The sequence below is a fragment of the Cynoglossus semilaevis genome, chromosome 11 (genome assembly GCF_000523025.1).
Source record: "Cynoglossus semilaevis isolate Cse_v1.0 chromosome 11, Cse_v1.0, whole genome shotgun sequence".
NCBI classification, from domain to species: Eukaryota; Metazoa; Chordata; class Actinopteri; order Pleuronectiformes; family Cynoglossidae; genus Cynoglossus; species Cynoglossus semilaevis.
The window spans coordinates 2,270,838-2,283,301 of record NC_024317.1 but is presented as its reverse complement, the minus strand read 5'-3'; the positions used below and the strand labels follow the sequence as shown (position 1 = coordinate 2,283,301).

At 44.0% G+C, this 12,464-nt stretch overlaps 1 protein-coding gene and 1 long non-coding RNA gene across 3 annotated transcripts in view; one reads left to right on the top strand and one right to left on the bottom strand.

The window, feature by feature from the left end:
• Positions 1 to 12,464, top strand: part of LOC103385805 (uncharacterized) — a 60,030-nt gene that overhangs the window by 36,054 nt on the left and 11,512 nt on the right. The window lies entirely within an intron of this gene.
• bsnb (bassoon (presynaptic cytomatrix protein) b) overlaps positions 2,192 to 12,464 on the bottom strand; it is a 54,858-nt gene continuing 44,585 nt past the window's right edge. For both annotated transcript variants that reach the window (XM_017036466.2, XM_025060362.1), the window contains exons 6-14: positions 11,221 to 12,433; positions 8,243 to 10,331; positions 6,989 to 7,881; positions 6,784 to 6,889; positions 6,527 to 6,682; positions 6,351 to 6,429; positions 5,770 to 5,851; positions 5,421 to 5,567; positions 2,192 to 4,180 (exon numbers count right to left, since the gene is read on the bottom strand). In XM_017036466.2, the coding sequence (XP_016891955.1) occupies positions 6,389 to 6,429; positions 6,527 to 6,682; positions 6,784 to 6,889; positions 6,989 to 7,881; positions 8,243 to 10,331; positions 11,221 to 12,433 (4,498 nt within the window). In that variant the 3' untranslated portion in view covers positions 2,192 to 4,180; positions 5,421 to 5,567; positions 5,770 to 5,851; positions 6,351 to 6,388. The remainder of the gene's footprint in view (positions 4,181 to 5,420; positions 5,568 to 5,769; positions 5,852 to 6,350; positions 6,430 to 6,526; positions 6,683 to 6,783; positions 6,890 to 6,988; positions 7,882 to 8,242; positions 10,332 to 11,220; positions 12,434 to 12,464) is intronic.

Below are 12,464 nucleotides of genomic sequence, written 5' to 3'. Positions count from 1 at the left end.
CCACACTGGTTTAAATCTTCATCCGAACTGAATCTCATTTTTTCTCTCGTCTGCAGTAAAGTGACTGTGCAGTTTTACTACACACACACACACACACACACACACACACACGTTAAATAATAATCACATTGTGTTCATTTTCTTTTTTATTCTTTTCTCTGGAAATTGCAGGGTTCATTTTTTTTTTTTTTTCAATCACATTACTCGACATGATGCACCAGAAATGTTACTCTTATCTGTTTACAGAGATACACTGAATAGAACAGCAGGTTTCACCATGGATACATGACTGACGCGTCTGTCCTTTGAACTTACAACAGTGAATGACATTTTCCCCAATTTTTAATTTCTTCATCTTTTTTTATCCACATTGAAAATCGCCTCGAAAATCCAAGCCATCAAATCCAGGACCTCCTGGTGGTCCGACTAAGTTCATGCACCGCCTTCCAGGTTGATTTCTTTCTTTCTTTTTTTTTTTTTTTGTCGATTTTTACGATACACTACAGCTCTACACGGACTGGATGCTTCTGGATACACATTTAAATCCACTGTTGCAAACAGTCAAAATGAGTCAGCCACATACACTATGTTTATGCAGTAATTATAACCATATTAATCATCATCATTAGATTTCTCATCATCCCCATCATGTGGTAATAAATGTCGTCTTTTTTTTTTCTTTACACAAAACTTGGCAGCAAATACGGCGGGCGGGGGTGCACATGGGGCCGTACTCCGAACTGAAAACCTGTACAGAAGAATGAGTTTGTATTTACAGTAAGAGTGTGTGTGTCTGTCTGCCCCCCAGAGGCTGTTCCATCAAATGCTCGTCTTATTGACGTCGTATCACCTGTCGTGCTAACAGACCGTTTAGCCGCGGGCTCCGTCGCACCGCCTTCCACAACCTCCGCTTTTCAAACCAGTCAGGCATTTGTGCTTTCTGTATCGACGTATCCTGATTTATGAACGACGGCTAAATATTTCACCCATCGATGTTCCCTTTGTTGGCCCTTGAAAGTCAAGGTTCGAAACCTTGTTAGATTCATAATCATGCCTTATTCTTCTTTTTTTTTTTAAGGGATGTCCGATAATATCGGCCGACCGACATTAGCAAAATTATGTAATATCTGTAAGAATTGTTAGCAGTTTTTTATTTAATAATGAAAAGCCGATAACGCGATGCCTGGGTTTGGCCAAATGATGTGTGACTTAAAAAAAAAACTTGAAAAATAATTTTTTGAGGAAAAACGGCTGTCATTAAAGTGAAAATCACTAGATGGCAGCATTGCAGGTAATTTTAATTTATTTTAAAAATCAGTAGCTATATAGACATACAGTGGTTTATACCAAAAAAATTAATAAATATTACCAGGCCCTTAATAGTATTTAAGTTCGGGGGGTGAAAAAACCTCTGTCCCCTAGGGGGAGCATGGCAGAAAATAATTGAGAAACACTGCTTTAACCCATCACCTTAGTGAGCAGGCTGCACTTCACTTCCTTTACCACCAGGGCACCACTGCCCCGCTATATCAGTATCGGTTGATAACGGAATCAGAAATCACTAAGTGTTTGGACAATATTGGCATATCGGATATCGGCAAAATGTTAATATCGGACATCCCTATTTTTTCTTTATTTTTTTTAAATTCAGGCACAAATTCCATGAATATAAGATCTAATCATGCACCGTTTGAATGGTTTGGCTGCTGAGTGATGTCGTCAACAATGAAATATCTGACAGAAGCATTCCATCGACCCCACAGGTTATACTGACACCCACTATGTACATTGACACATTAATTAATGGGAAGTTCTGACCGTCCGTATCACGAGGTTTACAGCCACACGGAGCGGAGCGTCACTGAAGCGTCACACTGAGGAGCCCGGCGTGAGGGCGCACGAACAGCCAGACCAAGCCAAGCAAAACCCATGCTTCAAAGCAACGTGATGATGACGACGGACATTCAAAACCAACAGTCCACACAGTTTACCCTTTGGCAACGAGGCCCACGTGTGGTGGGTGTGAGTAAATACATGCCACGAAAATAAAAACAATTATAGTCAATATTCAATATTCATCAATTCATACAGACAAGTTGCTTAACAAAAAAACAAACAAACAAACAGACAAAAAAAAAAGTCAGGATTTTTTTTTCACTGGTAGAGTTAATAATTTAGTCGTTTTTTTTTTTTCTTCTTCTTCTTGTGATTTGAATGAGTTAAATGAGCTGATTGAGATTGAATTACGTCCGGGTTTGAGATGAGTCATTGCATAGAACGTTGGAACTGATAATTGCTTTCATTCTCTGGTGTGTGTGTGTGTGTGTGTGTGTGTGTGTGTGTGTGTTCTTGTCTATGTTATGCTGTAAGGACTAGTCGTAGTAGAGTTGAATTAATGGTTCTGGTTTCTGGTTTTAGTAGTTAGCCAGGTAAAAAGTACTTAAGTACTTAAGAGTACTGCAGTTATGAATAGATAAGAGTACATACCATAATACGTACAAGACTCAAAGCCGCACTCATAACTGTGAACGCAGTCAAACAGGGAACAAACTCTACGTGTGTGCTCAAAATAACGTTACAAGTGCAACGCTGCCTGAACCACCGTGGGTTTGTTTAAACCAATAATTCTATTAAAAATAAAAATAAAAAAACAGGCATTAAATTCAGTGTTATTCAATGGCAAATATACCTAATATATGTGTGTGTGTGTGTGTGTATGTAATGCTTCTTTGCACAAATAGAGGCAGTGGGACCAGCTTGTTATTGTGATCATCTTGGTGTATCGGTGACCATGTGATCAACAGATGGTTCACGGGTCCATTCAGTGACGAACTCAACCTCGGCTCTGGAGAGTGACCAGGAGCCGAGTGTGTGTCGCGTTTATGTGAGAGAGAGAGAGAGAGTGTGTGTGTGTGTCGTACGCCCCGACACGGTACTGCGTCTGTAAACCCTCTGACAGATTCATGTTACGAGTTTTTATCGACATAAGTGATATTTTCCTTCAGGAACTGAAAACAAGATTCATAACATTGTGCTATATACCATTTTCTGCATGCTATTGCTTTAAAAAAAAAAAAAATCAACGAGCAAATGATCCGATGCAAGAAAAGGAATTCAGAAACAAAAAAAAGAAAAATATATAGATTTACAAAAACAGAACAAAACAAATCAACAAAGACCTGTTAAATACACGAGGACAAATTTACATCAGTAGATTCTCTGCTTGGTTTTATGTACATATCATTTACAGTCGTGTAAAAAGAAACGCGAAAAAAACTACGTACGTATGAGGTAAAAACGCAGACTTCGTAAGGCTCTTCCATTCAACGAGTGTCAGGCAAAATATGAGGCAAAAAAAAAGGTCACAAACTATATAAAAAAAAAGAGTCCCAGACGTTTCCAGGTCTGACTGAAACCATGGCTTTACGATTCACGGCCGTTAAAGCGCCGCGACCACGCCTTCGCTTGGTCTCCTCGTCCGTGTGACGCTCACACCTGTGGGCACGCTGGTAATAATTCTCTTCCCTTGACATCCTTCGCTAATGATTAGTGGCATCTCATAAATGGTGGAGAAAAAAAACAAAAACAAAAAACATTGACTTTTTTTAAATCTTTTTTTTTTCTTCAAATATCTGTGCGTGCGATCGTTTGTCCATATTTACACGGAGCATTCTGTCCACGTCAAAAAGAGGAGAAAGAAAAAACACATTCAGAGAAGAGGGGAAAATTCCCGATATTGGAATGTACTGTAGAAAACAGGAAACGAGCATTCAGGAGTAGTGGTGGAGTCGTAGAATTTGTCGTCACGGTCGTAGCTTTAGCAAAAATGTCGTTTTGGTTCCGGGTTGGTGTCTTTGTTACAAGAAAATACCGATGGGTTTCTTGGAAGTCTTGGAATGCATCAGTGTAGAATCAGGAATCCTCGTCAGTCGTCCTTAGACGTCGGGTTTGTTCCTCTGAAATCCTGGTAGAGGGCGCTGTGTAGCTTCCTACGCTGTGAAATTTGCTGAATTTCCTGCCTGTTTTGCAGGTGACTTATTTCCGCGGTGCCTTCACTGACAAACACGTCCCAGGAGACTTTCTCTCAGAGAGGAGGAGGGGGAGGCAGGGTTTACTCCCCCGCTCCTCCCCCGCTCCTCTCTGCTTCACTGCATCCTCATTATTGACTGCTGTTCTGCTCCTGTAAAATGGAGAGTGAAGACGCAGACGTACGAAACATGATTAAAATTCAAACCAATAAGTTTACCGGAACAAAAACACGGCAAAATTAAAACATTAATTAAAAATGTATCACTTTAATTTCATATAAATATAAACATTTTTTTACAACAATTATCAGTGCTATACTTTTCTTCCTGCCCCCCCCCCCCCGGGCAGTAATCCTCGTGGATGAGCTAATGAGTCACCGCTTAAAGTAGCAGTGAGTCAGGTTTAACTACACACACACACACACTACACCGCTACAAAGACACACAGTGTGTCAGTGTGTGTGTGTGTGTGTGTGTGTGACAGTAAACAGCTCAGCCACTGTTAGCATGCTAGGGCTAATTATAACCCTTGTGTGCTTGACACAGATTACTGTGTCACAGTGTAAGGTCAAAAGGGGAAGTACAAGTGCTGACCTTTTTATTTGTGAATTTGATACTGTAGGTCTTTGACCTCTGACCTACGTCTTTGACCTAAAGTATCAAATTCATGTGGGCTGTGACTTGGTTGTGAAACAGTGAAGCAATAAAAAATAAAAAATGCTGAAGCAAACAAACAAACAACACATAATCAGCAAAAACGACAACGACGACGACGAGGACAGTTGCTGTTCAGACCTCGTGTCACGCAGACAAAGATCTGACTCCAACGTCACTGTTCACAAACTCACACTGTTTCATTGTCTGAAACCGTGAATGGATTCAGTTTAATTAACTGTTACATTAATTTAACTGCCAGTAATCACTGGTTCTATTACAAGTCAGAAAACATGACGTTACTTATTTACACATTAATGAAAGAGTTCTTGTTGTTTTCATGTACTGTATTTAATATTTAATATTTACATGTATACTTTATACTTGATTTTTGCTTTTTTTTAAGTTAATAATTGATAGATTCACTAATAACAAAAACATAAAAATCAGCAGCTGGAACTGCAGTTTTTTGTCTTTTTGTCTTGTGTTTCGCAGCAGACAGATCTGGACCGCAGGCCGGTCACTGTCACTGAACAAAAACCTGCTGGGTGTGAGAGAGAATTTAGCTTCGTTATTATCACAAATATATACTTCTTTAAATCTTCTGGAGGGTTCTCAATCCATGGAACCTTTTGGTCCACAACATCTGTCGTCCTCTGTACCTCAGACAGTACCACGGTGGGTTCTAGTGTGTACCCAGTTCCCTCTTCTACTTCATGTAGATTTTTAATTACTTACAAGTGAGGTGTCAGTCCTGTCCACGAGCATTATCCTGGGACGGAGGGTCAGTGAAGGCACCACGCCCAGTGCTGACGGAGCAGTGCCGTTCCTTTAATTCACGTCCGGGGAATTCAGTGCTGACGAGGGTTTTCTTTGATTCCAGCTCTGTTCAGTGATTTAGTAGAAGAGAGGAGAGAACATCAGAACCTCTAGGGGGCATTATTTCACCTCCTTACTGTCTGATCTACGTTAATAACCTCCTGTTTTCACCGTATTACCACTGAACGTGTCACAACAGTGAGACTTTAATTAAAAAAAACAAACAAACAGTCGACATAAAACAAAGACAAGTTAATGAGATACTCACTGATGCATTCAGGACTCGGCTTCCGTAATATTGCAGTCCATAGGATTTTCAATTACAAAGCTACCAATCCATCTTATTTTACCTAAAATAAAAAAGAACACACAAAAAAAAACTATTCATAATAAATATGTATGGTTTCACTGTTAAAACGATTCCCAACTCCTGTAGATATGAAGGTCAGAGAGGAGTTCCACGGTAATCACAGTCAGGCCTTTAGCTCCATTTTCCTTTCTTGGGGAGTGGGGGGGTGGTAGGGCTCAATTCTTAAGGCTCTGTACTGCTCAGCACCTTACAGAGATTAGAAATATGACCCAATTCTGTTCTGTCAACTGTAGGACTGAGTCTAAGATCATTCTGGAGGATTTTAGATCCTGACTCAAAAACAGGGGCTGAGCTGCTTATGGTATCTGCTCCTGGACCAGTCCTGGACCAGTCCTGGACCAGTCCTGGACCAGTCCTGGACCAGTCTTCAGTCTCGGCTGCAGCCTGTATTCCCAGCCTGAGCAGTTTTTTTAAAGTCAAAGTTTAAAAGGCGAAGATGAAGTGAAAGTAAATGTTATTTTAAGCTTAAAGTCACTCACCCCCCTCCCTTCCCTTCCCTTCGCCCCCTCCGATCTTTTCACCAAAACGAAGTGAACTTCTTCCCGAGGCCAGACAGAGCTGTGAAAAGGAAGATCAGAGGTACAGTTAAAAACACGGAACATCAAAAGGATCAGAAAACGAAGTCTTATCCTGAACATTTAAATATTACTCTTACCATCTCCAAGTTTTCCTGCCTGCTCTGCTGCCCCTCCCTGCAGTATTTTGGTCAGGACATTGTCCCCTTCAGGAGCAGCTTGCCCCGCTCCTGCTGCCGCCGCGCTGCCAATACCTGTGGATTTACTGCCAATGCCGACGGGAGCGGCCTTGGATCCTGCAAATAGATCGAGGCAGCCTTCAAATACATGATCATCACTGTGGAGCTGTCATTGTGTAGTCGAAGAAAAAAGAAAATTGATGGAAGTGAAACTTTACCAATGCCAGTCAGAGGAGGTGTGGCTATTTTGGTGGGCGGGGGGGCTGTTGGTACTCCTGCTGGGGGTTTAACTGCAGCTGGTGCAGGTGTAGCGTCCATCTTTACCTGAGGGAACGTTTTTACAAACAAGAACGATAATAAATATAGGGATGTCCGATAATATCAGCCGACCGATAAGTAAAAGCTAAGTTGAAGTCTACTGACCCCTGTGGTAGCAGCCTGCCCTGCAGCAGATCCAATCCCAGGTTGGCGTCCTTGTGGTTGGGTTTGTCCAGGTTTGGTCTGTTGTTGTGCAGCTCCAGTTCCTGCAGTGGCTGCGGGGGGCTGGTTACCCTGGAGGGTCTGTCCATGTTGCCCTGGTTGTTGCTGCTGCTGCTGTGGCTGTTGTTGTTGTTGTTGCTGCTGCTGCTGCTGTTGTTGTGCACTATGCTGTTGGGCCTGCTGTGTGCCGTTCAGTGGTTCAGAGCCTGGATGTCTACCAGATTGGCTCTGACCCCCTGACCTTTGCTGACCAACATGACCCTGAGGGCCCTGCTGCTGCTGCTGTTGTGGTTGCTGTTGTTGTTGCTGTGGTTTATGTCCTGCTGCAGAAGGGTCATGCCTCTTAGAAGTTGTCCGATCTCCTTGGGGTCTCTGGCTCCGTTCCCTAGTGCCGTGGTGATGTCCAGAGGGGGTCTCACGAGAGAAATCTCCTGAGTTTCGAGGACTGTCTTGGGCAGATCGAGAGTCCGGAGCACTCCTTCTTTGTGCTGCTGAAGCGGTTCTCCCATCAGAGCGACCGGACGGGTCCTTGGAGTGGACCCTGGAGGCTCTTGAGGACCTCGGATCCTCCGAGGAGTGACGAGATGAACTGTGTCTTCCAGAACTGCCGCCGTGGTGACGGTGTTCTCGTGATGATGTGGAGGAAGAGTGACGGTGTTGACCGTAATCGTCAGGGTGACCTGACTCCTCCGGAGGTTCGTCATAGTCATGATAGGTGTGCTTACTCCGTCTACCTGAGGTAGAGTGACCTCCACTTCCATGGTGGCGTGAGCGGTCAGCACAGGCTTCTCGTGGCTTTTCAAACCAGTCAGTCTCTTCTTGGCCCAGGTGATAGGCTTTTGTTTTGAAACCAAAAAGACATTATCAGACAAAACTTTTACATTTTGGGAGCACAGGTTTGCAGATGGAAGCCATGCAACATAACTGAGACAACATGCTCCACATCCCAGGGCCATGCATGTATTTGAGGACTCCATTAACAACATTAAAAAAAAAGACATCACACTGGAAAAAATATGAAAGAAAACTGAAAAATGACACGACCGGCTGATCAAATAAAATGACATAAAAATTGAAAGAAAAATGAATCACCTGTGTTCGCCGAAGCTTCATGCTTGACATGCAGTATCTTTTAAGTGTATCATAAAGATGGGAGTAACATGCCTAACTGAAAAAAGAATATTCAGCACCAGTTACCTTCACTGTCAGAAACAGCACACTGCATGTCATCTACCAGGTAAGGGTCATCTGGTTTATAGACATGACTTCTGGGCAAGTCCTTCTTGTAATGGTCCTGCACATCTGGGAGTGAGTGGCTGGAGCCGTACTGATTCCTTACGTCATTTGAGTCTGTTGCACCAGAGGTTCTTCCCATACCAACAGGTTTTCCGACAGGACTAAGTGGGCTTTCCTCTTCGGAATTCTGGTTGCGCATAGGAGGCCTTCCACTACGACTGCTTCTCTGAGATCGTTCCATTGCGTCCCTTTCATAAGATTTACTCCTGTGGCCTGTGGCGTCTCTGGAGGAAATCTTGTCCATACCGTATCCAGTAGACCTTGACCTTCCGGAACTATACATGCGGTCCTCTTCCTCTAGAGCCTCATGACTGGTGCCGTAATATTTCTGCTGGTCATATGTGTTTTTCTTCATCCCATAGGCGTCATCCTGATGCTTCCTGGATCGGGACACGACCGTACAACTGTCCCCCGTTGATGTGGTTATTGTATAAGAGGCGAGGTCGGACTCCACATCTCGTGCTTCCTCAATGGGAGAAAATTTGGATATTTTTTGCTCCATTCCCTGCTTTCTGTGTTTACTGCGTTTAGATGAGACTACAGCGGGGGCAAGGTTCTTGGTGGTGTGTTTGTGACTACTGGAGGAGCTCCGTGAGGAGTGTTTATAATCGTCGTGGTAGTAGGAAGAGCCTCCACTCACTGTGGTGTTATTATAACTCTCCCCTGTGCTTTGGTAAGCAGCTGAGCTCGTATGTCGGCCGTAAGCATCCACAGACTCATCTTCAGGCCTACCGTAGGAGTTTCCACGAGCAGGTCCGTTCTCCGTACGATATCTCACTCCTGCAGGATGACTCAGGGCATCAGCAGGTTGGTTATTGTTGTCTTTTGTTAATTCACTAATGTCATCAATCATAACGTAGTTCCTAGGAATGTTCTGCTCCAGGTTGGAGGTGTACATCCCATCAGAACCATAAGCGGAGGTGGGGCTGTCTGCAGAGTGAGCTATGCCAGCCTCTGGGGGGCGGTATTGTCCATAAGCATTGTTGTAGACCGCATGGCCGAAGCTGGGATCCGGCACTGATGTTGCGACTGACACAGATGGGTTGTTGACAACTTCATAGTTGGTTGGAAGTTTCTGCTCAAGGTCAGCTAGAGATGTTTGCCTCGGTCTTTGATGAACCGTGAGGATGTCTGCCTGGGGCTGGTAGGGAAGGCCGGGTTGGTAAGAGGTGTGGTTCGGATAGGGAAGACTCTGGCCAGGTAATGGCTGAGTGGGCTGATGGAATCCTTGGTGACTATGTTGCTGTTGCATGCCAAGGTCAGTCTGGTAAGAGGGCTGAGCATACATGCGGGATGAATATGTTCCCTGGTTCTGGTAAGTTGGCCCTGGAGGAGGATGCGGCTGGAAGGTTCCTGGCTGGGGAGCTGATGATAAAGGGTATGGAGGAGGCTGGAAGCCTATCTGTTGGTAGGCAGAGGTCGGCTGCTGTGTCGACGGTTGACTTTGAGCATAAGAATAAGCCATATAGGACGAGGTTGAGGGATAATGAGCAGCGACGTTAAGGTCACTGGAGAACTGACTTAGTGGTGCAGTACTGGGTCTGGTCAAAAGACCATTAATGTCATAGTTCCCTGTTGCAGCACCCATCCTATTTAGCTCACTGTCCGACATGTAGTCCCGAGCATCACCCATACATCTGATGTAGGCCAGCTCTCTCCTCTCCCGCTCTTTCACCATGGTCTCCTTACGCTGGGTGATGCCTAGCTCTAGGTAACGCAGCTTGGCGTCGATCTCTTTCTCTTCTTCCTCTAGTTCGGCTTGCTGCTTGCGGAGTTTTGACGACTCTTGCTCCACAGCTTTCAGTTCATTCAGCAGACCGGCTTTGGTGACCCCCGGGGAGGGTTTGGTTAGAACCCTCTGGGATATGCCCGGAGTGCTGTATATTTGTGCTGGAGTGACAATGGGGTGGGGAGATTCCTCTGGAGGGGGGCTCGGGAGAGTCCTCTTTACTTTCCTCATGAGGGAGTTCTGGTGCTGCAGGGAGGCCATCTGTTAGGTGAAGCAGATATACATCAGCGAACACAGAGCTATAAACAGAACATGCTTATGTAAATGACTCATTACAGTGTGCTGGGTTCTCTCTTAATATATGCAAATTGTAGTCATTCCCCAACAACACTAACGCGTTAATAGTTCTATTATGATGTAGGGATTTTACTATTTTTATTATATTCTTCTGCAAAGCCAATGGTCCAACAATCAGTTTTAAGAAAATATTTTTTACAGAGATTAATTGTTAAATGGTTTTATTAAAAATTCTACTTAGGGTAATATCTTGGTGAAAATGATTGCAGTAATTTCAATTGTCCTAAAATATGCTATGCTGTAACATGATTTGTATAATTGTGTCAGAATACATTTGAGTCCAGAGTAACATATGTTTATTGATCCTCTGCTCAAATTTAAAAATTCAGTGCCACCCTTGGGTAATTCATAAAGGGATGCCAGATAAGAAGAAAAAAAAGAAAAGAAAAGTGAAGTGAGAAAAGTGTGAGAATAATGTGGTGATAGAAACTTGGCGACCAGGCAGAAGGAGAAAAAAAAAAAGTCTGGCAAGACCAGCTGCTCTCTGTCTTTGTGACTAATTCTTTAGAGAAACTGCAACTGTTTTGGACAGAAAACCAAATGAATGTGAACATAAGAATATTATATGATATTTTATCAGTCTTTATCCTAAATTTTTTTTAAAAAAATGGGATGATATTTTATCAGTCTTTATCCTAAAATTTAAAAAAAAATCAAATGTTAAAGGTTTTAATCTCTGTGCACTAAATTTTCTTTGACTTTAATTTTAAAACTTTCTTTCTCGGTCTGTTATTCCTATTTTTTTATTCACGGAAATGTCATTTTAATGATACTAGAAGGTTCATATTCATACCTGGCTGTTTGGCAGAGCCTGCTGGTGATACGGTGAGAACCTGTTCTTGATGGGTTCCTCTGACGTCGGGCTGAGAGGTTTAGGGTCTGACATGGAACGCTGCACACTTTTTATTGGCCTTGGTAAAGACTGGTGGCGTTGGGGGGACTCAGCTGTGAAGGCCTTCTGTTGTGGTGTGACATGGGCCTTATTGAGTTTCTCCTGTGAGGCAAACGTTGTCTCGAGCATTCGATGAGGCGACAATGGTGACACAGGGGAGTATAGTACCTGAGGAGATTTGGGAGGATGGCGGGAACTTTCATTTTGTTGGTGTTGATAGCCAATGTCTAAGGGGTCTGGCTTCCTTCTCTCAAACTTAGCCACCCCTTGGAGCCTAGGAGAGGTTGGATCTGATGTGTTTCCACCCACCATATGTAGGCTTGTGGAGTATGGACTGATGGTTGTGGGGACATTCAGCTGAGGGGTCACCACACCGTGAGAATGAGACTCTGGTTCCGTCTGGCAGGCCAGACTTTCTCCTTTCTGGGTCCTTTCAGGAGCAGCTATATAATGCAACAGGTCGACTTTTGAGGTCTCTGCGCTTGTTATGTGAATTGCAGGTGAAACCCTACCTAATTGTTCAGGCTCTGTCTGACATGATGAATCGTTCGTGGTCTGAATCGCTATACTTGAAGAGCCCACTTTAGACAGGCCTTCTGATTTAGTCTCACTTGATTCGGAGTGCTTCGATACCCGTGATCGTCTGCGTCTCACCGGTTGTTGTTCCCATTCTCCCTGGTCCTCTTCATCTGTCTGCACACTGCAGTCTGCGATACGTCTGGTTCTCCTGCGTCTGTTCATGTATCTGTCGTCTCCGTCTTCATCATCCGTTTGGACACAGCTGTCGGTGATTTTCCTCACAGAGTCTTCCTCTGAACCATCTCTCAACCGAGGCATGGAATTCTGTTTTTTCATTATCTTCGAATCGGCCTGTTTGTCGCTACTTCTCAAAGACATTTCAGACGCAGAACTTTGGATAGGTCGAGCTGTCACCACAGCTTGAACCATTTGTCCGTCCTGCCAAAACTGAACACTCTGGCCCTCTTGTTGGATAACTCTACCACTCTGGTCACAGATAATGAAGCCCTGAGGGACTCCTCCCCCAACCATCACACCTTGCATAGCGCCCTGTGCAGATGTAGCTGCCGCTGCTGCTGCCGACGCTGCCGCCGCCCCGGCTGCTGGCCCGGCAGCGTCCCGCGCCA